Genomic DNA, 25,235 nt, shown 5'->3' on the forward strand with positions numbered 1-25,235 from the left:
CACCGGCTGCTGTTAGTGCCAGAACCGCCTCAACCACCTCGGTACCCGCCCAGTAAGTACTAGGAGGCAGACACACCCTTAATACTGGCCTGAGGCTCTGGCTGCTGTTAGTACTGTAGCCAAGAAGAGCTCGAATGCATGTTCCTAGATATTGCCCATTATTTTCCCCTGAATTCCCAAGACTTCATTTTTCAAGTATTTACATGCTTGAGACGTACTGCCTACAACATATGAACCAGCCACACTGTGCGAAGTCTGCCTCAACTCTCCCCCTGTGGTTTACTTTACGAAGCTTGAAATACTTTATGTATTACTAAATGATTCTTTTAGTGTATAGGTAGGTCTCTGAAATGTTGTATGATGGTGTGAATCATTTGTCAAAGTGACACTCTACAGCCTTGTTGAATGGTGGCTGTTGGGGGTAGAGGGGGGTGTTTTGTTTTTGTCTTGATATGACATGGGTGTCCGTGTGTACGTATGTATACTCTTGAGCTGGTTGTACATTTGGGTACTCTTGAGCTGGTTGTGTAAAGGAGTACAGTCTTGAGCTGGTTGTGAAAAGGAGTACCCTTGAGCTGGTTGTACATTTGAGTACCCTTGAGCTGGTTGTGTAAAGGAGTACAGTCTTGAGCTGGTTGTGTAAAGGAGTACTCTTGAGCTGGCTGTGTAAAGGAGTACAGTCTCGAGCTGGTTGTGTAAAGGAGTACCCTTGAGCTGGTTGTACATTTGGGTACCCTTGAGCTGGTTGTACATTTGAGTACAGTCTTGAGCTGGTTGTGTAAAGGAGTACAGTCTTGAGCTGGTTGTGTAAAGGAGTACTCTTGAGCTGGCTGTGTAAAGGAGTACAGTCTCGAGCTGGTTGTGTAAAGGAGTACCCTTGAGCTGGTTGTACATTTGGGTACCCTTGAGCTGGTTGTACATTTGAGTACAGTCTTGAGCTGGTTGTGTAAAGGAGTACTCTTGAGCTGGCTGTGTAAAGGAGTACAGTCTCGAGCTGGTTGTGTAAAGGAGTACCCTTGAGCTGGTTGTACATTTGGGTACCCTTGAGCTGGTTGTACATTTGAGTACAGTCTTGAGCTGGTTGTGTAAAGGAGTACAGTCTTGAGCTGGTTGTGTAAAGGATTACTCTTGAGCTGGCTGTGTAAAGGGGTACAGTCTTGAGCTGGTTGTGTAAAGGAGTACCCTTGAGCTGGTTGTACATTTGGGTACCCTTGAGCTGGTTGTGTAAAGGAGTACAGTCTTGAGCTGGTTGTACATTTGAGTACCCTTGAGCTGGTTGTGTAAAGGAGTACAGTCTTGAGCTGGTTGTGTAAAGGAGTACCCTTGAGCTGGCTGTGTAAAGGGGTACAGTCTTGAGCTGGTTGTGTAAAGGAGTACCCTTGAGCTGGTTGTACATTTGGGTACCCTTGAGCTGGTTGTACATTTGAGTACAGTCTTGAGCTGGTTGTGTAAAGGAGTACTCTTGAGCTGGCTGTGTAAAGGAGTACAGTCTCGAGCTGGTTGTGTAAAGGAGTACCCTTGAGCTGGTTGTACATTTGGGTACCCTTGAGCTGGTTGTACATTTGAGTACAGTCTTGAGCTGGTTGTGTAAAGGAGTACAGTCTTGAGCTGGTTGTGTAAAGGATTACTCTTGAGCTGGCTGTGTAAAGGGGTACAGTCTTGAGCTGGTTGTGTAAAGGAGTACCCTTGAGCTGGTTGTACATTTGGGTACCCTTGAGCTGGTTGTGTAAAGGAGTACAGTCTTGAGCTGGTTGTACATTTGAGTACCCTTGAGCTGGTTGTGTAAAGGAGTACAGTCTTGAGCTGGTTGTGTAAAGGAGTACCCTTGAGCTGGCTGTGTAAAGGGGTACAGTCTTGAGCTGGTTGTGTAAAGGAGTACCCTTGAGCTGGTTGTACATTTGGGTACCCTTGAGCTGGTTGTACATATGAGTACGGTCTTGAGCTGGTTTACATTTTAGCACAGTCGTGCCATTGCAGCAGAGCCTCTTGTTAACCTCGCCACGTCCTGCTGCATCTGGGGAGGAGATTAAGTCAAGGAATCTGTTGTCCAGTCAACAAAAGACACAGTATTTGTTGTCTGTACATAGCGCGTTAGAACCCTGACTGCTTTTAAACACTTTCTATGGATGGGGTTATTAATTGCGGGAAATCCAGTGATGCGGTTGTATGCTGTTGTGTGTTCAGATGGGGAAGGATGCTTTTTGTGGCTGCGCAGTTAACCGGAACTTGGGATTCGTTTTAATGTTTTGTGTTGTAATCCTACTTTCCCTTCAACTTTTTGTGTCCTCACATGTCACGGACATTAAAGATGCCTGAATACCTCAATTGTAACATGTGTATTGACCTCAGTCCAGGCCGTGCTCTCCACGAGGGGTGTGTATTGACCTCAGTCCAGGCCGGCCGTGCTCTCCGCGAGGGATGTGTATTGACCTCAGTCTGGGCCGTGCTCTCCACGAGGGATGTGTATTGACCTCAGTCCAGGCCGTGCTCTCCGCGAGGGGTGTGTATTGACCTCGGTCCAGGCCGTGCTCTCCGCGAGGGATGTGTATTGACCTCAGTCCAGGCTGTGCTCTCCGCGAGGGATGTGTATTGACCTCAGTCCAGGCCGTGCTCTCCGCGAGGGATGTGTATTGACCTCAGTCCTGGCCATGCTCTCCGCGAGGGGTGTGTATTGACCTCGGTCCAGGCCCTGCTCTCCGCGAGGGATGTGTATTGACCTCAGTCCAGGCCGTGCTCTCCACGAGGGGTGTGTATTGACCTCAGTCCAGGCCGGCCGTGCTCTCCGCGAGGGATGTGTATTGACCTCAGTCTGGGCCGTGCTCTCCACGAGGGATGTGTATTGACCTCAGTCCAGGCCGTGCTCTCCGCGAGGGGTGTGTATTGACCTCGGTCCAGGCCGTGCTCTCCGCGAGGGATGTGTATTGACCTCAGTCCAGGCTGTGCTCTCCGCGAGGGATGTGTATTGACCTCAGTCCAGGCCGTGCTCTCCGCGAGGGATGTGTATTGACCTCAGTCCTGGCCGTGCTCTCCGCGAGGGGTGTGTATTGACCTCAGTCTGGGCCGTGCTCTCCACGAGGGGTGTGTATTGACCTCAGTCCGGGCCGTGCTCTCCACGAGGGGTGTGTATTGACCTCAGTCCAGGCCGTGCTCTCCGCGAGGGGTGTGTATTGACCTCAGTCCAGGCCGTGCTCTCCGCGAGGGATGTGTATTGACCTCAGTCCAGGCTGTGCTCTCCGCGAGGGATGTGTATTGACCTCAGTCCAGGCCGTGCTCTCCGCGAGGGATGTGTATTGACCTCATTCCAGGTCGTGCTCCTCCGCGAGGGATGTGTATTGACCTCAGTCCAGGCCGTGCTCTCCACGTGGGATGTGTATTGACCTCGGTCCAGGCTGTGCTCTCCGCGAGGGATGTGTATTGACCTCAGTCCTGGCCGTGCTCTCCGCGTGGGATGTGAATTGACCTCAGTCCAGGCCGTGCTCTCCGCGAGGGATGTGTATTGACCTCAGTCCAGGCCGTGCTCTCCGCGAGGGATGTGTATTGACCTCAGTCCTGGCCGTGCTCTCCGCGTGGGATGTGTATTGACCTCAGTCCTGGCCGTGCTCTCCGTGTGGGATGTGAATTGACCTCAGTCCTGGCCGTGCTCTCCGTGTGGGATGTGAATTGACCTCAGTCCTGGCCGTGCTCTCCGCGTGGGATGTGTATTGACCTCAGTCCTGGCCGTGCTCTCCGCGTGGGATGTGTATTGACCTCAGTCCAGGCCGTGCTCTCCGCGAGGGATGTGTATTGACCTCAGTCCTGGCCGTGCTCTCCGCGAGGGATGTGAATTGACCTCAGTCCTGGCCGTGCTCTCCGCGTGGGATGTGAATTGACCTCAGTCCTGGCCGTGCTCTCCGCGTGGGATGTGAATTGACCTCAGTCCTGGCCGTGCTCTCCGCGTGGGATGTGAATTGACCTCAGTCCAGGCCGTGCTCTCCGCGAGGGATGGGTATTGGCCTCAGTCCAGGCCGTGCTCTCCGCGAGGGGTGTGTATTGACCGCAGTCCAGGCCGTGCTCTCCGCGAGGGGTGTGTATTGACCGCAGTCCAGGCCGTGCTCTCCGCGAGGGGTGTGTATTGACCTCAGTCCGGGCCGTGCTCTCCGCGAGGGGTGTGTATTGACCTCAGTCAGGGCCGTGCTCTCCGCGAGGGATGTGTATTGACCTCAGTCCGGGCCGTGCTCTCCGCGAGGGATGTGTATTGACCTCAGTCCTGGCCGTGCTCTCCGCGAGGGATGTGTATTGACCTCAGACCAGGCCGTGCTCTCTGCGAGGGATGTGTATTGACCTCAGTCCAGGCCGTGCTCTCTGCGAGGGATGTGTATTGACCTCCGTCCAGGCCGTGCCCTCCACGTGGGGTGAGATTAACCATAGCCAGGCCGTTTGTTCTGCGCCATTTCCCCCTGAACACACTGGGCTCGGTCTGCGGCCTCCTGAGAGGCTCTTACCTCGCGTGTGCCCTGGCCTTAGTCCGTGCAGGTCATCCTGAACAGACTGCGCCTATGCCAGGGAGGCTCCTCAGACGTGGGCTGGCCTTTAACTGCAGCAGTACTGGAAGCGGGTGCCTGGTCTCTCTGGCGAAGAGCTGCGGCAGCGCCCATCACAGGGCAGCGAGCCTCGAGGAGCTAGGACTGTGGGAGGAAGGATGTGGAGCCTCGAGGAGCTGGGCCTGTGGGAGGTAGGATGGGGAGCCTCGAGGAGCTGGGCCTGTGGGAGGTAGGATGGGGAGCCTCCTGGAGCTAGGACTGTGGGAGGTAGGACAGGGAGCCTCGTGGAGCTAGGACTGTGGAAGGTAGGACCGGGAGCTCGAGGAGCTAGGACTGTGGGAGGTAGGACCGGGAGCCTCGTGGAGCTAGGACTGTGGAAGGTAGGACCGGGAGCTCGAGGAGCTGGGCCTGTGGGAGGTAGGACCGGGAGCTCGAGGAGCTAGGACTGTGGAAGGTAGGACAGGGAGCCTCGTGGAGCTAGGACTGTGGAAGGTAGGACAGGGAGCCTCGTGGAGCTAGGACTGTGGAAGGTAGGACCGGGAGCTCGAGGAGCTAGGACTGTGGGAGGTAGGACAGTGGGCGCTCGAGGAGCTATGACTGGGCACAGGCGCGCAACACCCATTGGACTCACAGGGCTTCAGCCCCCCCCCCCCCCCCCCCCCCTGTCGTGTGTGGCAGCCCGGGCTGAGACAGCCTCCCGGCGCGCACACAGCCGCACCCGAGCACTTCACAGGTCTTTAAAAGACCATTTGCATGTTAATGAGGCCTCGCTGTTTCACCCCTTCTAAGAGCCCCTGCAGCTCCACTCTGCCTATGGCTTAAAAGATTCAGCCCCCCCCCCCCCGAAATTTTTTCTTAGCCCCCCCGAAATTTGGCTCTAGTTGCGCCTCTGACTGGGCAGGTACCTCCCCGCATCCTGTTCCCGCTCCTTGAGGACGGCTCTAGGCTCGCGCCTCTGATCCGCTTTTCTTGTTTGATATTGATTTATTTCTACAAACACAGGGTGTGTAGATGTGATTCTTGTTGTGGAACGGTCAATGTCTTGACACAGGACGTTGCAAGCAGTCTTATTGTAGGCCTATACACCACTATTGATGACTACTTCCATGCCACAGTTTTTTATTATATTTATTTTATTTAATGTGTTTTTATATAGCGCTGACTTTACCCGAAGGTGTCAGAGCGCTTCACAATAGGAGCAGTAATGATACATAAGGAGAAAAATTACAAGTGATCATGTTACAAAATCAAACGTTACGTTACATGAGGCAATAGTGACAATTGTGCAAGTATCAGGAGCAAACAAAATACAAGAGGTCGCAAACGATACGTTACAAAAGGAAAAAGTGACGTGTGCAGGTTACAAGAGCATACAAAGTGCACAGAGGTAAAAAGTTGCAATAAATGGCAGACACTCAAAACACTAAAACAAAAGTTATGTTACATGAGGCAGTGGTGGCCGTTGTGCATGTATCAAAAGCAAACAAAATGTAAGAGGTAGCAAACTATACGTTACAAAAGGAAAGGTGACGTGTGCATGATACAAAAGGGTACAAAGTATAAGTAGAGGTATAATACTGCACTAAATGGCAGACACTCAAAACACATAAACACACTGGGAAGGCACTTCTATAGGCATGGAGAACAGAATTTCCTATAATGGAAGGACTTCCTTCAGAAAATAGAGGGCGTGAATTAAATTTGGAAGTGTCTTTGAAGGAGGAGAGCTTTGAGGTCAGTTTTGAAGGCCTGGGAAGAGGTGGTGGTCCGGAGCTGAGGCGGAAGTGAGTTCCAGATTCTCACTGCGTTGCCTGAAAAGGATTGGGCCATCGATCTTTCCTTCTTGAAAGTGGGAGGTTCAAGCAATACATTTTCTGCATTACGTGATGGTCTGGAGCCTCCAGAGAGTGTCAGTTTATTCGCCAGGTAGCAAGGGGAGGAGGAGTGCAAGGTTTTGTGGGTGATACAGGCAGTCTTGTAGATAGATCTTGCCTCTATGGGAAGCCAACGGAGGGTGGATAAAATGGGTGTGATGTGGTCGCTTCTTTTGACCCCATAAATTAAACGAGCTGCTGAATGGAGAACAGACTTCAGGGGGGACAGGTGGGTTTTGGGGAGGCCAGCAAGAAGAGAATTGCAGTAGTCCAATCTGGAGAGAACCAGCGATTGGACCAGGGTTTTAAGGTCGTACTCCGGGAAGAAGCGACGAATCCCCCAAAGAAGGCGCAGTTGGTATCGAGCAGACTTTGCAATGGAATCGATGTGGGAGAGTAGATTGAGTTTTTTGTCGAGTATGACACCAAGGGATTTTTCGCTCTCGACAATGATGGGTTTATTGTTCAGTAGATTAATCTGATCCATCCATGATTGCACTGGGGGAGGAGAAAGTGAGGAGGAGAGGAGGAGGAATTCAGTTTTGGAGGGATTCAGGATCAGTTGATGAGTAACATCCAGTTTTGAATGGAGTCAAGAGTAGAGCTTAGGAAGGAGAGATCGTGATTGGAGGCCACCTTAAGTTAGATTTGAGTGTCGTCCGTATATAGATGATGGTGGATCCCGGATTTACTCAGGAGATTTCCCAACGGTTCTAAATAGAGATTGAACAGTGTGGGTGCAAGTATAGAGCCTTGAGGGACACCTTGACTGACCGCTAAAGGAGATGAAAGACTGTTCGCTATTTTGATCATTTGGGATCTATCAGAGAGGAAGGTGGCAAACCGTTTGAGCACCGTGCCCTCCATGCCCATTATCTGTTGAAGAGTGTTAAGGAGAGTGTTGTGATTGATAAGTGTCAAAGGCTGCAGAAAGGTCAAGAAGAATCAGAAGACAATTCCCCTGAATCGAGTATCCGCAGCGCGTCATCAATCACTAGCAGCAGGGCTGTTTCAGTGCTGCAGTTTTGAATGAAGCCGGACTGGAAATTGTCAAGAAGATCATTGTCCTTGATATGGCGAGAGAGGAGTTTGGCTACACATTTTTCTGTGGTTTTCGCAAGAAAGGGTAGGTTAGTGATGGGACGGTAGTTGTTGAGGTCGTTCGCATCAGCAGTGGGTTTTTTAAGCAGAGGGGTGACCTGCCCAGTTTTGAAGGAAACAGGAAGGGAGCCTTGACTGAGTGAGAGGCTGACCAGAGTGGTCCAATAGGAAAGAGAATGGGTATAGAAGTCAATGGCACTAGGGATGGGGTCAAGAGAATGGTTGGAGGGCTTTGTATCGAGGATGCATTTAAGGAGGGCATCATCAGGCATCATCAGAGATGGGGTCAAAGTTTTGCCAAATGGTTAAGGATTTGCGCTCTTCTGTAGGGGTAGGATGAATGACCTGATCTACAAGTGATTTCACCTTTTCGTCAAAGAATATAGCGAATTCCGCTGCTTTCTTTATGGAATCCTCCAATTTGGAGGTTGGGGGAGAGCTGTTTGGGTTCTTGATGAGGTCGAATAGTTTTTTGGGTCTATTTTTGGCTGAGTCAAGGAGGGATTTGAAGTGCGACGCTTTTCCAAGGAAAATGTGCTTGTGGTACTTGGATCTTGCTGAACGAAGCGTGGCAATTTTCGGTGGAGGGCGCTTGTCTCCATTGTTTCTCAAGGACTCTTAGGTACTTCCTTTCTTCATAGAGGGATTTGTTGAACCAAGGTGCTGAGGGAGTGGGCCTTTTCTTTTTGCTTTGGAGAGGAGCGACATTATTGATTTCGACTGCAAGGACTGTAAGGCATTGGGAGGTGAGTTCGTTAACATCTAGGTCCGGGTCTAGCCTTGGAAGTGATAGCAAGGCAGAATCACGGAGGGTACTGAGGTCAATATTTTTAGTGTCACGGAACCAGGAAGTAGCCCTCTTAGGCTGGTCAAGAGTTAGAGTGTGAAGAGAGAATGGGATGAGGAGGTGGTCAGACCAGTCTACATGAATAGGGGTAGCGATGGTCAGCAAGCCTGCTTTAGAAATCACAAGGTCCAGGGTTGAGCCCTTAGAGTCTGTTGTTTCTCAGTGCAGTGTTAGATAAGATCGTTTGCAGAGAGGAAGGTGGCCAGCAAATTCGCATAGGTGTCTTAAGGCGAGTCCCAGTGGACATTGAAGTCGCCCAAGAAGATCTGATTGTCACTTTGCGACTATTGGTCACTGATGCAGTCCGTGAGTTCCTCCATAAACAAAGGGCTGCTACCAGGCGGGTGGTAGATAACATGGAATCTGAGAGGTGAGCGGTGGTGCAATTGAAGCTCAAGAGATAGGCATTCAAAAGTGTGGAAGGAGCTGTTAGGAAGAGCCTTAAGTTGAAGGGAGTTTCTAAAGATGACTGCCACACCTCCCCCAACTTTGTCAATTCTGTCATTTCTAAGTATAGAATAGCCTGTAGGTACAAGGAGATCAAACATAGAGTGAGAGATATCGTTGAACCAGGTCTCTGTGAGGAAGAGCATGTCAATATTGTGCAAGTTGATGGTATCGGAGATTTCAAGTTTGTGTTTTATTGCAGATCTGCAGTTGTGGAGCATACAGTGCAGCTCTGTCGCGACTGTTTTGGTGACGGGGGCACTTGGGCTATGACGGGTGATGGGGATTACTACATCAATCGGTTCCCTTGACAAAGGCCCAGGCTTTTGCCCAGCATGGCAGTACCCCTGACGGGCTGAGTGTGGCGGCAGTACCCCTGACGGGCTGATCGACGGGCTGAGCATGGCAGTACCCCTGATGGGCTGACTGACGGGCTGAGCATGGCAGGACCCCTGACAGGCCGAGTGTGGCAGTACCCCTGACGTCTTTTTGCAGAGTGCGGCTGTCTCCCTGCTATGGCCCCAGTGGCCGATTCTAAGGGAGGACTGTTATGTTTTTTTTTTTTTAATTTAAAGTGATTGGCCAGGTAGAAGGCTCTGGTTTTGCAGCGAGGTAAAAGCAGGGTCCACCTCTCATCTTAGGAGGGCTCGGAGGGCCTGATGGACATCGCAGAGAGCAGGGGCCGCGGACCCCTCCCAGAAGCACTCAGGGCTGCGGGGGGTTGGGAGTGAAAGGGCTCGCTTGAGGTTTAGCGTCTACTGGAGAGTACTGTGCGTGTCGAGGTATCAGTCGTTCCTTTGTCCAGACCCCATGGCCGCATGCCGCTCCCCCAGGGTGAGAAGGGCCCAGTGACCCTCTGATACCTGGAGGGCTTCCTCCTCGATGGCGCCCGGTGGCTTGGGCAGTAACTGGGTGCCCCAGTTATTTGTAAGTACAGAGGCGACCTTCATCCTGAAGAGTTTACAGTGTCTGCGACAATGTTTTTCCTGCAGTAAGGTCCATGTGAGGTAGACCGGCCCCTGAATGTCTTCCTGAGTCGTCATTAGGGTGACCAACTGGTATGAGTACAAATTCAGGACGGTGAGTGTAAAAATTCAGGAGAAAGGGTCCAGAATCAGGACAAAATTCAGGACAGAAGGTCAAAGTTCAGGACAAAAATTCGAGACAAAAGTTCAGTTTTACAGACACATCAGAGGAGGTTGCTCAATAGTATAAGTATGTAAATAGACAACCAACCTAAGTACAAGTCAAAATAAGTTCATATTAAGTTGCGATAATCGTGGAGTTCCCCATTTTCTCTGTATGCATGCAACTTTGAGCAACCGTGCAGGTACTGTTGTGGTATTTCATATGACTGATAGAAGCAGCTTAAGTCCCACCTGACCCTCTTCACTCTGCTAACTCCACGACTGAGGTACAACCTCCCGTTCAATCGTTACGGGATGAATGAATGAGTTTATATTTGTATAGCGCATGGCTACCCTGGGGCCTCCCAGCGTTGAGGGACGATGCAGATGGACAATGAGCAGAGAGTTAGAGCACACCCTTGAAGAGGCAGGTTTTCTGGAGTTTCAAAACAATGTTACCAAGCTGCAGTTTTTGTAGTCCCTGTTTTGTTTTAGGGCACTGCTGCAATTTCTGAGTTGTTGCATTGATGTTGCTAAAATGCACCTTTGCACTGCAACCTTTTACAGTGTGACTGCACTTGCTTTGGTATATGCTGCCGAGTGGTGATTTTTGGCCCTGCTGATATCGAGTGCCACGGAGCCCTTGCACTGGTCAGATCTGCTGAGATGCCCATGGTGCACCATTAGGGAGGCCAGTTCAGGCATCTTGTTTGCTCGTATGTACTGCTGACGCATACTCCGCATCTGTTTTTGCGCCTCTTGCATTTCTAGCTCTTCCAGGTATCCGCACAGTTGTTGCTGATGTTGCGGAGCATATTATAGTCTTGATAGTCTGACACTGGTGGGGCGGTCGGGGGAGTATGAGGAGAGAGGGTGTTTATGTACGCTTTGGCTGTCGTGGTGCCCTTTGAGGTTATCCTGTCACTGCACAGAGAGGCCCATTATCATTCTGTATGTGATAATTAGGCCGACATACACAATGATAATGGGCCGATAGCAGTCTGTGCCAGGTCAGGGAGAGGCTGCTGCAGGCCATTGAATTCACAGCAGGAGCACGAGCTGGCCCCTGCAGTGAGAGTTACAGAACTCTGACTGCTTTCAGGGAGCAGCTCGCACCTATGTCTGAAATTACGGACAAAAGGCGTCCGTTAAAGAATGTCTCACGGACAACGGACAAGAGGCCCAAATAACGTGCAGTCCATAAAATTTACAGATGGTTGGTCACCCTAATCGTTATTGAAGTGTTTGTTGATGGCCGGCTCAGGTGTCTTTTGCGTCCGAGTCCCTCATTAGGTTTGAGCGCGAAGGCCCTCGCACCAGTGATGGCGGGCTAATGTTGATGCTGCCCCTGAAAGAGTAAAGGCTGTGACGAGACGAAGAGCCAAGCCGGGCCGGACCGTTCACCGGGAAAGGAAGTCCTGAGCCAGACACTTCCATCTTTGAACGGCAGAAGATAATGTTTCTACTGGCATTTGCGCTCCCCTTGCTGCCCGCATTCTATTAAACAACCATTTGCAATGCAATAGGTCTCGCATTCGCGAGAGTTTAGCTATTGGCATTGTAAATACCAATGTCTCTTATTTACCTGTTTTGCTAATTAACACATAAATTAAAGGCATTGTCATTTACAATGGCAATAGCTCAAACTCTTGTAAATGCGAGACCTATTCAAAGATGCAGCCACCATTGTCACGGGCTATTTGGAAAGTGAAAGTACATATGGCGCACTGAATATTGCAGGAAAGCATGCCTTCCCTGCAGTAGGAGAAACCATTAAAGAAAATTGTGCTTACAGACTAAACAAGCATTTTCAATGCAATAGGTCTCGCATTTGCGAGCGTTTTAAGCTTTTGGCATTGAGTGACACTGCCTTTTATGTGTTTTTAAAAGCAACACATATATGTAGAAGGCATTGTTTTGAATTAAAAAAAAAAGTTCGTGGAAAACTGAACAGCAAAAGTACTGGAAGACTCTAAAGAAGAATAAAAAAAAAAATCCTAAATGTTCCTACTGTTGCGTGCTACCCAGTATTAGAGTGCTGCTAGTCCCTCCTTTAAACATACGTGTGTGTGATTGATCAAGCGAGGAAGCCTGAAGAAAACAGTGTGCTCAGCAAACAACTGTGTGGCTAACTTCACAAATTTAGTCCCAAACAAATTTGAACTCGGCAACAAAATTAGAATGACAACATTCTTAAGTGGTGTCTCAATCAATTTTCATGAATGCATGAAACACTGAAATGGGGACAATTCATTAACTCAATGATGATACAGTTCTATCATGATTATTCATACATCGATAGCAATTGCATAACTCAAACGGAATTGCAATAATCTTGATGAATGATGACACCGTGCCCAATGCATTTCGGGACCCGAAGTCCCTTCTTCAGGGGACCCTGTAATGTAAACAAATACAATATCATAAAAATGATTGATGAAACAGTGATCTGTAGTACAAATAAGCCATTTCATCCAGCAGACCCACATTGGTGGGAAAGATAAAGAGTGGACCTGCCATATGATACATGAAGGAGATACTAAGAAGTAAAAAAAGACCAGCACAATCCTAAAATTCCATCATAATAGATCCAAATGGTAATCCTCATGCCATCTGAACAATGTACTGCTACAACAAAAAGTGCCACCATGCAGCAAGTAAGTGTAACCGAAAAAACCGGTGCTGATGTAAACACATCACCCAGCAACCCCAGTGTGAATGCAATAAGGGGAACTATACTTTCTGGCAACTTAAGAAACTGCCAGTAGAACATAATTCATCAGTTGCCACGAAATCCTGCTGGAATAAAAAAAAGTGGGTGTGTGAATATAGAACACCACAAGACCCAGAGTATGTGCTCAACTGAGGACAAAGTGGGTACCGGACTCGAAATCCAACAGTAAACAGAACCTGCCGATACGAGAAAAACATATGTCGTGAGGTAAATGCCAATGATGCCCAATGTGCGTGATACACGATACTGAAAAAGAACCAACCTGAGTGTGGACGAGAAATTAAGCAAAACGCTGCACACTAATGCAACAAACGTTGTATTGAAGCTGAGCAGGTGCTGAATAGAAAATTACGTGACTCGCGCCCAAGTCGCGGTGAATCACGTAACCGAAAAACTAGTCTACACAGGGGTAACACTTTGTCAGCCGTTATGGAACAGAATAAAAAGGCCGTATTAGGATGTAAGAATACACCAAGTGTGACTCGGTGCACAAAACCGAAACGTGAAACCAACGCGAAATAAACAAAAGTGGAAGGAACGAAATATATAACCAGCAGACAGCTCCCTAAAATAGTGAAAACAAATTGCTAAAAGGTGAGGGTGTATAAAGAAAAAGAGGTAGTCCATATAGGGCAGCATGGAGGAGGCGTGCCAGGAAAACAGTAAAACACTAGTGCGCATGAGCCAATGAAATTAAATAAAGATACAACTCTCCCGAGAAGGCCACACAAACGAAAGCATATTGCTAGAGGCATCTGAATGAAATGCACCATTTCATTACTTTAGATGTCAAAAAGCATGAACATAAAATAATGCTCCATGAAACAATAGTACAAATGTGTGGTAAAAGTGACACCACCATTAGGCATGCAACATCAGCATGAATTACATCTGTAGTTGAAAAAGTACATGTACAGAAATGATATGACATGAGTAGTCTGCCAATATAATCTGGACCAAGTGCCTGCAACCCCCTAAAAGAATTTAGAAACATTGAAGAACAATGATGTGTGAAAGAGAACTGAGGCTGTGCTGTGTGTGCAGTAGTGTTATAAAAACAACTAAGGTCTAATTTATTGTATAGCCCATAAGGTTCCATTGTGTTAAATTTTTTGATCCACAGCACTTCTTTTTGTGAGTAACTGGCTCAGATCAGACCCTTCTCTTGGTTGCACCTTCTCTAATACTCGAAATTTGACTTGAGCAATATTATGGTGGTGCTCTAACCAATGTACAACCAAATTGGGATTGGTGTTCTGAGTGCCCATCGTACTTTTGTGCTCCCCAATTCTTTAATTTTTCTTTCGGTCTTTCCAATATACAGGATCCCACACGGACACTTGATACAGTAAATGACGTAAGTGGTGTTGCAATCTGACGTGTGGCGTAACGTTATTTTATTAGCCGGTTCTGAGATGGGTGACAAAGATTTGTTGCGTCGCATTGTTGCAGTGGGTGCAATTATTACACTTCCTCATGCCTGTGCTGGTGATATTATCCTTGTATTTTTTAGCTGCCAACTCTTCTTTGAGGTTGGGGCTTCTTGTAAAGGCAACTAATGGTCGTTCCTTAAATGAGTTTCTAAAATCTGGTTCATTTTGAAGCAGCTCCTATCATTTTGAGAACAGCTTTCTTGATGCTTCCAGATTTGGTGGAAAATTTGGAAACAAACCCCATACGCTTGGTAGTGGTTTTAGGTTTGCTGATCAGAAGGTCATGGCGATCTAAATGTTGGACCCGTGTTTCAGCTTGAGTTATGTTTTCTGCTGGCATGAAAAAGTGGAATAACTGCACCCACTGCAACAATGTGATGCAACAACTTTGTCATCCATCCCAGAACCGGCTAATAAAATAACGTTACGCCACACGTCGGATTGCAACACCACTTACGTCATTTACTGTATCAAGTGTCCTTTTGGGCTCCTGTATATTGGAAAGACCAAAAGAAAAATTAAAGAATTGGGGAGCACAAAAGTACGATGGGCACTCAGAACACCAATTCCAATTTGGTTGTACATTGGTTAGAGCACCACCATAATATTGCTCAAGTCAAATTTCTAGTATTAGAGAAGGTGCAACCAAGAGAAGGGTCCGATCTGAGCCAGTTACTCGCAAAAAGAAGTGCTGTGGATCAAAAAATTTAACACAATGGAACCTTATGGGCTATACAATAAATTAGACCTTAGTTGCTTTTTATAACACTACTGCACACACAGCAGAGCCTCAGTTCTCTTTCGCACATCATTGTTCTTCAATGTTTCTAAATTCTTTTAGGGGGTTGCAGGCACTTGGTCCAGATTATATTGGCAGACTACTCATGTCATATCATTTCTGTACATGTACTTTTTCAACTACAGATGTAATTCATGCTGATGTTGCATGCCTAATGGTGGTGTCACTTTTACCACACATTTGTACTATTGTTTCATGGAGCATTATTTTATGTTCATGCTTTTTGACATCTAAAGTAATGAAATGGTGCATTTCATTCAGATGCCTCTAGCAATATGGTTTCGTTTGTGTGGCCTTCTCGGGAGAGTTATATCTTTATTTAATTTCATTGGCTCATGCGCACTAGTGTTTTACTGTTTTCCTGGCACGCCTCCTCCATGCTGCCCTATATGGACTACCTCTTTTTCTTTATACACCCTCACCTTTTAGCCACGGTTTCACTATTTTAGGGAGCTATCTGCTGGTTACATATTTCATGCCTTCCACTTTTGTTTATTTCGCGTTGGTTTCACGTTTCTGTTTTGTGTACGGAGTTGCACTTAGTGTTTTCTTACATCCTAATACAGCCTTTTTATTCTGTTCCATCATGGCTGACCGTGTTACCCCTGTGTAAATTAGTTTATCGGTCACGTGATTCACCGCAACTTGGGCGCGAGTCACGTAGATTTTATTCAGCACCGGCCCAGCTTCAGTTCAGAGTTTGTTGTATTCGTGAGCAGCGTTTTGCCGAATTTCTCGTCCACACTCAGGTTGGTTCTTTTTCAGTATCGTGTATCACGCACATTGGGCATCATTGGCATTTACCTCACAACGTATGTTTTTCTCGTATCGACAGGTTCTGTTTACTGTTGGATTTCGAGTCCGGTACCCACTTTGTCCTCAGTTGAGCACATACTCTGGGTCTCGCGGTGTTCTATATTCACACACCCACTTATTTTATTCCAGCAGGATTTCGTGGCAGCTTATGCATTTTGTTCTACTGGCAAGTATTCAGTAAGTATAGTTTCCTTTATTACATTCACACTGGGGTGGCTGGGTGATGTGTTTACATCTGCACGTTTTTTTTGGTTACACTTGCATGCTGCCTGGTGACACTTTATTGTAGCAGCACATTGTACAGATGGCATGAGGATTACCACTTGGATCTATTATGATGGAATTTTCGGATTGTGCTTGTCTTTTTTGACTTCTTAGTATCTCCTTCATGTATCACATGGCAGGTCCACTCTTTATCTTTCCGACCAATGTGGGTCTGCTGGATGAAATGGCTTTATTTGTACTAAATGTAAATGTAGTGCATTTATATAGCGCTCCGCATGGTGTCATCATTCGCAACGTTCCCCAAGATTATTGCAATTGTTTGAGTTGTGCAATTGCTATTGATGTATCAATCATGATGGAACTGTATCGTCATGGAGTTAATGAATTGTCCCCATTTCAATGTTTTATGCATTCATGAAAATTGATTGAGAGACCACTTAAGAATGTTATTATATTTTGTTGATGAGAGTTCAAATTTGTTTGGGGCTAACATTGTGAAGTTAGCCACACAGTTATTTGCTGAGCACACTGTTTTCTTCAGGCTACCTCGCTTGATCAATCACACACATTTACTGTTAATTTTAATGCCATGAGTTCAAACTCTTACAAATGCGAGAGCACTTTAATGGTGGCCGCGCACTTTTTTTTTTTTTTTTTTTTTTTTTGACCCTGCTCGCATATTCAGGTTACAGCGAGCAGCGTCTAAACAAAGGGGTGCATTAAAGTGAAGGCACGTATGGTACTTTCACCCAAAGTGAAAAAGAAATTAATTTCGAAAGATTCTGTAGAGCGGACGCTAAAGCGAAATTGACCCGTGCTGGTAATTAAATTGGCGCCGCCGCTAAAGTGAAAGTGGACTGCGCTGTATATTAAATAAGCCCGGCCGCTAAAGTGAAAGTGCACCGTGCCGTATATTAAATAAGTAAGCGCAGCCGCTATAGTTATAGCGTACAGCGCTGTCATTTGAATAAATGCATTACTATTAAAATAAAAGCGGGCAGGTGCTGCAACATCGTGGGTGGAATAGGGGAAGAGCATTAAAGAAAATAGTGCTCACCGACTTATAAAGCAGACCCTGTAAGTACACCAGTAAAAGATCCAGTCGTTATGGTAGGTAACAAATGCAGACGGGGTGGTACCAAGGAGAGTCTAACAAGCCTAGTAATGACTCGGAAGCCAACGTTTACGAAGGACAATGACACAAGCCAATTAAAAATATGGTCAGAGTGGGCGGGGCTTCAAAGCCATACTCCACTACTGCATGCCTCTCAGCAGCGCATGCCTCGCAGCAGCGCATTCTCTGCCCTGGCTCGACCTAAAAAGATGTACTGTATAACAACTGAAGTAAAATTGCTAGTCCTCATGGGAGGTTACAAATTAAGACAAGGCGTTACGAAAGAGGGACTAACAAGCCTATTGACTAATCCGCAGCCTGCATTTACGAAGGGCAGTTACACAAGCCATTGACAAATGTGGCCGGAGAGTGGGCTGAGCTTCTATTCCTTTCTGCAATACAGCATGCCGCCGAGCAGCGCATGCGCTTCCCAGGCTCGACCTAAAAATACATTCACAACACTTGGAGGAAAGCTTCTAACAAAAGTGCAGACTGTCTCATTGAGGCATATTTCATCCCGCCTTCTACTCCACTGTGGTTTGGTGCTTAATTCTGTAGTTAATGTCCGCCTCCAAGTAATATCCCCTGATATTCACGACTCTCAGAGGAAGTGAGCACGTGACTCTTGAACTCTGTGCTCCTCTGCACGGTAGCGCCTGGCTGCTTCCAAGCGAGGCGTATACAGAGAGCCGCAGGGCGCAGAGGCCGAAGTCCAGCGATCCTCCCCTAAACTGGGCTTTTAGCCTTCAGTACTTTGTATTGAACCCACAATAATGATACAAAAAAAAGCCAAATACGAGTCCCAGAATGCAACATGCTGCTAGCTGAAGAGTCAGAACTGACGTTCAGTCACCAATAACATGAGGGCTGTGGGAAGAGGAGTGTTTTGGTTAAATAGGGCTCCAGGTTTGATGGTATTTATGTTTAACATTTCCGCCTGTAATTATCCATATGTTTTTTGGCCAACCTATTGTTGTTTATCGATTAATTTTGTATTGTGAGAATAAATTCAGTGTAAAATGGTATATTTCCACATTCATTTATCCAATAGTCGTGCACTCCTGCTTTGACGTCTGTCCTGTTTTGACAAATTAAGCAGCCAAATGTAACAAAACACTACACCCATAGGTAAATATTTGCATCATACTGATAATATATGTTAATATATGCCTGTATTTAAGGAAATTGCATCCTGTTTTTAACTATCCATGCTGGCTATGTGTTCAGCTTTTGACTTTGGATTAATGAAAGACCACATGTAGAGTCCTTTACAAGAAGCCCAAATTTCTGTATTTTTCCACTTTTAAAAATGGAGACCGGAAACTCACTGATTTCTGTCTGTATTTATCTGTAAAAATCAGTAAAAACTGATAACTGGCAGCCTTGTAATATTGCTTATATTTGATTTTTTTGTTTTGTTTCACCCAACCAGCTCACTGCTTCCTGGTTCTCTGAGAGAGTAAAAAAAAATAGAAAAAAGTGTGAACCAATTTAAAGGAAGGATTACAGCTCTCTACCGTCTGCTTTATGTAAATGCAAGAACCTTATTAAACAGCAAGAGTATCTTCCCGCGCTTCCTCAGTACTCTCTGCTAAACCACTAACTTCTGGTCCCCATGGCCATTAAGCTTAGTCACCATCATATTGGCAACAACGCACCCATCTAATCACAGACTCTTTCTGATAATCTAGCCTTTTTTTTCAGAGACCTAATTTATTTAGGTTTTCCATACTCCTCTAACGACTCAAATTTATATTGTGGAGGATTATTCATTACAAATTAGAGCCTCCCTAGGGGAAATTTTCCCCCATATACATTCCATAAGTATCTGAACTTTTAACTTAATCTAAATTGGGGTCCCCTCTTGGACGTTGTCCCCCTTCTATTCTGAAACTAGCAATAAACAAAATTGTTCCCACCCGTAAATCTGAAATCTCGCTCGGAAGCTGCTCTTGTTCCTCAATCTTGGCAAAAAGTCATTGTTTCTCCTCTCCTAAAGAACTCAACCACCATTCCCCTCTCAGCTAGCCAATTGCAGGCCAATTTGTCTTCTACCCCACCTTCTAAAATGATTGCAAATCTGTAAATTTCCATCGCTCAACCACAATATCTCTACTTCACCTGACAGTCTGGGTTCAGACCGCCACACAGCGCCGAATATGCCCTATTGGCTATAGTACCAAACTTGGATCTATCTTGGACCAAGTGGGCTCTGCTGCCCTGGTCCTTTCAGATCCCTCCAAAGCCTTGGACACTGTCTCTTTCATTTCTGCTGACCAGGCTGACTGACTGGTATTTGCAGAGAGGCACTTGGATGGCTATGATCGCATGCAGATGGTCTCTCTCCCCTTTGCTCTGTTGTAGAGTTGCACAGGCATCTTCTCCATCTACCAAGCTATTCAACATTTACATTTCTTACATTGGCTTCCTTAGTGAGATCTTTCGGATTCAATGTTGTTCTATATGTGGCCGACACGCACATAATTGTGTTTATTGCAGATACCTTTGGCAACCCAGTACTAAACTTGCCGTGGCTAAGTGGAGCAGTGTGAATTGTCCAAAACTAGATGGCTACAAAACCGCACTTCTCAACTTTGCCAAACAATCCTGTTATGGACACCTAAATGGTGGCCAGAGAATCTGAGGCTTCCTACGTCCCCTGTTGAATATCTAGGAGGGATTTTTGATGACCAGCTTTCACTTGCCAAGCACATTAATTGCATCTCAGCTACTTGTTTTTCTATTCTTAGACTGCCTTACAAGATTTTTCCATTGCTCCCCGTCTCCGCGGAAGGCAGTTAAGTGTCTCCGCTTGGCTTGTCTGTGCCAACTCCCTTTATTTGGGCACCACTTTACATTCTTCAATGTTTACAGGTTGTTGCATCTGCCAGGCTTATCCGTAACATTCCCAGGCAGGCTCCAGAATACCTCAACGCACTGCAGGTGCATCATGTTAAAAGCTCCTTGTTTATCCCACATTGCCTTGCACAGTCCTGCATCAACATAGGTTAGGAAATGCATTATTATTCAACAACCCTGCTTAAAAAGCTGCACGCTGCCACGTCCTTTCTAGTGGTAGTACCTGTACCCAGGCTGTGCAGACAAGGGAGAGGACCCTTTTCATCCTTGGCAGTAGATCAGGTTGGAACTCTTCTTCACCATACACTCTAACACCAAAACCTGGTTACTCCAGCTGTCCCTCTAAGGTCCATCTCTTCCATGGGCTCTGCTGGTTCTTGAGCGCCAGGATGTCCTATGGCTAGCATCCGTGCTTTACAAGACCATTTTCGATCTTACAGTTATGTGATATTAACGGGAAACCACGAAGCATTTCCCACGCATTACATTTACAACGATACACTTAACCTCGTAAACGTCTTCACAACGGGTAATGCTTCAACGACCATCTTCACCACGCAAGCAACGTCATCACGGAACAACGTCATCCTAATCCGAAAAAAAGCATCAGTCCATTTTCAGTGTCGGCGGAGACCTGCAGAAAAAGGAAAAAAAGAAAAGGCGGAGTAAAGGTAAAAGCGCGGTAACGGCAAAGCGTGGAAAACACATTCCGTTGTAACGCATGCGTGGTAAAGGCATGCGTTGCAACGGAATGCGTAGTAACAACATATATTCATATTAACAAGAGCAAAGGACCATCACCCGCACTTTTATGTTGAATTGAAAGAATGCCCATCACACTCTATAATGAATTTAGGGTTTTTCCTGGTCCCATATGCAGGAGTACCATCACAGTAGCACATTGTATAGGAAGACCAGAACCTTCCCAGAACGGGTGATTGCAGAGTTGCCAGGTGGGCCGATGTCATCTGTGACGTGTTCATCGAGATCTAACTTTTTAACCGATTGTAAATTGGATGTTTGTAGTTTTGCGGTTATTGTTGTATACATAGAATAAAACTCCTAGCATGGAAAGTGATGTTGGCTCTAACAGCAGATCTGGGTGTATGCATCTTCAAGACATGGACCACTTGGATTACGGGTGCATGTATCTTTGGGTGCAGTACGATATCCCCTCCCCAGCAGTTGCCAGAATGGGAGGGATTCTAACGGATACTGTATGCCTAACACATCCACTTGGCCCACTGCCCTGATTGCTATTGCCTTGTGATCTCCAGCTTTATCCATCCTTGTCAAGTGCTCTTATACCAGGTCTTCCACAGGTTAATCTAAATGTATCTAGGATGTTTGTGTATTCTGCACAGGGACCCTGGTTTTTTAAAATGTTTCTCTTAAGGTCAATGCAATATTTTTTTTTTTTTAATTTTTTTTTTAGGTTTCAGCTCTGGAGTTAGTGAGGCCCTTTTTGAGTTTTCTAAAATTACGTTTGATATTTTTCTTGCAAGGCATTTTAGCCCATTCTTCATCCATTGGTCTTTTGTGTCATTAACATTTTGTATCCCCATCTTAGCATCCAGTGGTTCATGGACCCCTGGGGGTCCACAACACCTACTCGGGGGGGGGGGGGGAGGGGTGCACGACTGCTTAGAAAACTAAATAACAAATTATGAAAGTGCCCATGAATAAAGAGGCAAGATGTAAGAGCGAAAATTAAAAATACTCTCAAATGTTAAGGATTTTAAAATTAAGTTGGTGCCCTCAAATTGTTTCCTGGGAGCAGTACAAATGCTTAAACAGAATATAATATGGACAATAGGTGGTCTCAGTTGAATTTAGAAAAGCCCCAATCTTCCAATTGAAGTGAAAATGTTGCTTTTATATATTTATGAATCAAATACATTATTTAATCATTTGTGTATTTGCTTGATGAATGTTTGTGTATTGTATGAAGGTTCAAATTAAATGGCATAAGCTGGAGTCTTCAACTTCAAGTAATGACTGTGTGGGGTCCCTGAATTCCAATAATTTAGTGGGGGTCCCCCCAATTTCATTAATGATGGAGTGGGGTTCTCAAAAGTTGAAGAACTACTGGCATTGGTCAGCCCTTACTGCCATTGGCTAACTTCACTATCGGTGACACACACTCTTTCTCTTTCTCTCCCCCCATCGTTGCTTTTAGCCATTGGTGTTTGTTTTTGCTGAGGTCCCTGCAGCTTTCCCAACCATAACGTTTTGCAAAAAAAATGATAAAATGCTGCCAGACTTACTAGCTCTGCTACTGCCTGGTATTTGTGATGCAAAGGTGATTTGAACCACTTAGCAAGAGCCCTCCTGATCTTTCTAGAGGGTGCCCTCATATGGTCCTGGTGTTCGGGGGGGGGGGTTCCTCTCTTTCTCAGATTCAGACTGATAAGTTTACAATGTTGAACTCCTCTTGACTAGTAAGTTTCGAACACCTCTCTGGACAGCAGTATCTGTGTGGTCAAGAACCCCAGAAATGGGGTTTAGAACGCACCTTATTTTTCTTTTATCTTCTTGGCTAATTGGAATATTTCTTTAATAAAAAGTTTGTCCTCAAACGGGTTCCAGAACATACATTTCCAGCCTCGGCTATCTTACTGTTCTGTTTTTTTTAAATAACTGCAGATTTTCACCAAACCACAAACGTATTACAATTTGGGCCGAACTCTGAGCTGTATTGGTTGTCTTCTGCGGTGCAGATTGTGGGATGCTTTACCACCATAATCTTGGCCCCAGTCGTTGACAGACCTGCAGATAACATGACATTTGTAACATCGCCATATACCCCCAGATCTCACCCACTTCAATAAAATCTAATTTGCATCTAAGATGCGGAGTTTCAGAGCCAGGATTAAAGCTTCAAGACTAAAGGTTCAAAAGCAAATTTCATAAAAAGAAAATTGTGGAGCCCATTTGACAGAACAGTGAAAATAACACAAACTTCGGTGGACCAGGGTGCATGCAAGGGTGGTCGAAGAAGACTTTTTTCCCCCCCATCAAAACAAGCTTTGGCAATGCCAATAGGTCTGGGATATTATATCTATCTGTCTTGTAGGAAAAAGCGTCTTCAGTCACTTATTTTAGGTGCAGAGCGAGCCATCATACATGCACTCTGTCACTCTTCTTGCAGCCATACATCCAGTCATTCACCCTCTGGCTCATTGTTGCATTTGCCCACTTACCCATTTCCGACAACACAGACACACAAGCATATACAAGATACATGAAAAGAATGAAAGCCGAAGTAGAAAACATGCTGCCACAAACTTGGCTGGCATTTGCTTGCAGTACAATTCAATAAATGTAGCAGAGGGTGGCCATCTTGCAGTCTATTGTATCTAGAGTATTGTTTTCAAGTTCTAACATGGCTGCTTCATTTATGCTCAATACCATTGTAAGATGACCACTCAGTAAACCTCCCGCTTTGATGCCATCGTCAAATGCTAAAGTTGAGATTGAATCACTTTTGTGTACTGATTGAAGGTGAACAGAATGCTTGGTGGCCATCTTGAAACGCTAAAACAGTGATACACTGTGTACAATACCATTTCAAGAATTCTAATTTTAAAATGGTGGCTGCACAGAATACAGTACATTGCAGATGAAATGTGTGGCAACCGAGCTGTTAGGTTGAATGGTCTGTGGGACTTCAGTACTCTTTATGCTTATAAGAAAAAGAAAGGAAAACAGAAATGAAGGTAGTCGTATAAAAGAAAAACAAATTGGAAACGCCTCCCGAGCTCCAAAATCGCACTCTCGTGAATGTGCACACATTATACGGAAAAATGGCATTGCTAGCAGGGCAGTAGAGCCCATGGCATAAATGGGCAAACTCCCTATGCCGTCCAGGGAAAGGTAATATCAATGACACCAGAAACCAGAGCTTTTTGAGGTGGTGGTTTTTTTGTTGTTGTTTATTTTAACTACAAGAGCGTGGTGGACAGCTAGACAAGCCAGGTCCTGCTAAGGAGGTCTAGCAAGAATTACCATTTTACAGATCATCTTCCTGCAGGGTTTGTCAAAGGAAGTAACCAACACCAAAATACTTGCTTACAACAGTAATCTGTGTGATTTCATGTTACAAAAATGCCTCTCTACAGACATTAATTCAATGTAATACTAATCCATTCTATCTCCTAATTGTGATAGCATTATGCTTTTCACATCAAACAAGTCAGGCCTATTGCCTTTGCTGTAATTTGTCACATGGCATCTGATATAACTTTTTCCACTCAGTCTGTAGGCTTAATCACAGACTTGTCGCCACTAAAACTCTGCGCACTGTGTTGCGCTCAAGCTTTGCCACAAATTATGAATTGCTAGACCATCGTCGAATTACAAATGTACAACATGACAGCGGCCCAAACTATCTACAGAGCCTCCTAAAACTGCACGAAAAGGATTCTCAAAGCCTAAATGAATCCCCAGGGTTTGTCATAGAAAGAAGGGGGGTGAGGGGGAACAATACCAGAGGCCTGGCCTCTATCATGATCTGAGATTCTATGTAGGAAAATACCTGTCTAGGCTCCTATTGCGCGTAATGACAATCCACCCCTAAAGGCCTATTTATTGACTTTAACATATGTTTATCGCAATTAAATAAAATCTGTCCTACCGCCAGTGTCCTGACTTTTCATATCAAACCGATCAGTTATGTCTCCTCTAGTATAACTTTCCCAAATTAGCAGACAAAGGTTAAAAGCCTGATTGGTTCGTCAGTCACCAGCTCAGGCCTGTTACATCAAGGGTAAGCTGCCTCTCAAGTCAGCTATCCGGGAAACACTCAGCTGCACACCACCACCAGCCCATCGTAAGAAGGATTCTCATAGAGCAGAGCTTCTACCCCAAGGATTTATCCATAATTTTTCAGTGTTGCACATAATTCACACAATAACTACCATATATTGCACCAAAAGCAATCCGAGGTATTGTCTGACTCATGGCAGCAGCACTTCTCTAATCCACCTTTTCCTCTTTCCCAAGCTGAAGCTGGTGAACCCTTCTCAGTACCGGTTCGAGCACTTGGTGACCCAGATGAAGTGGCGGTTGCAGGAGGGCCGCGGCGAGGCGGTGTATCAGATCGGTGTGGAGGACAACGGGCTGCTGGTGGGCTTGCCGGAGGAAGAAATGCGAGCATCCCTGAAGACCCTTCGGAGGATGGCAGAAAAGTAAGTCTTTTTGCATGCGACTCCTTGTATGACATGTGCATAGGTAGTTTGGATTGTTCTCTTGGAATGCAAAAGTACCAAACCACCTGGCACTCTGTACTACTTACCCCACAAGGAATCCTGTGGGTTCCACTCTTGCCTAGCCACTAG

At 46.0% G+C, this 25,235-nt stretch overlaps 1 protein-coding gene across 3 annotated transcripts in view; it reads left to right on the forward strand.

Moving 5' to 3' along the window:
• The window catches only part of GTPBP2 (GTP binding protein 2), a 241,966-nt gene that overhangs the window by 84,550 nt on the left and 132,181 nt on the right, over positions 1-25,235 (forward strand). For all 3 annotated transcript variants that reach the window (XM_085610339.1, XM_085610340.1, XM_085610341.1), the window contains one exon: positions 24,901-25,085. In XM_085610339.1, the coding sequence (XP_085466465.1) occupies positions 24,901-25,085 (185 nt within the window). The remainder of the gene's footprint in view (positions 1-24,900; positions 25,086-25,235) is intronic.

The sequence above is a fragment of the Triturus cristatus genome, chromosome 6 (assembly GCF_964204655.1).
Source record: "Triturus cristatus chromosome 6, aTriCri1.1, whole genome shotgun sequence".
Classification (NCBI taxonomy): Eukaryota; Metazoa; Chordata; class Amphibia; order Caudata; family Salamandridae; genus Triturus; species Triturus cristatus.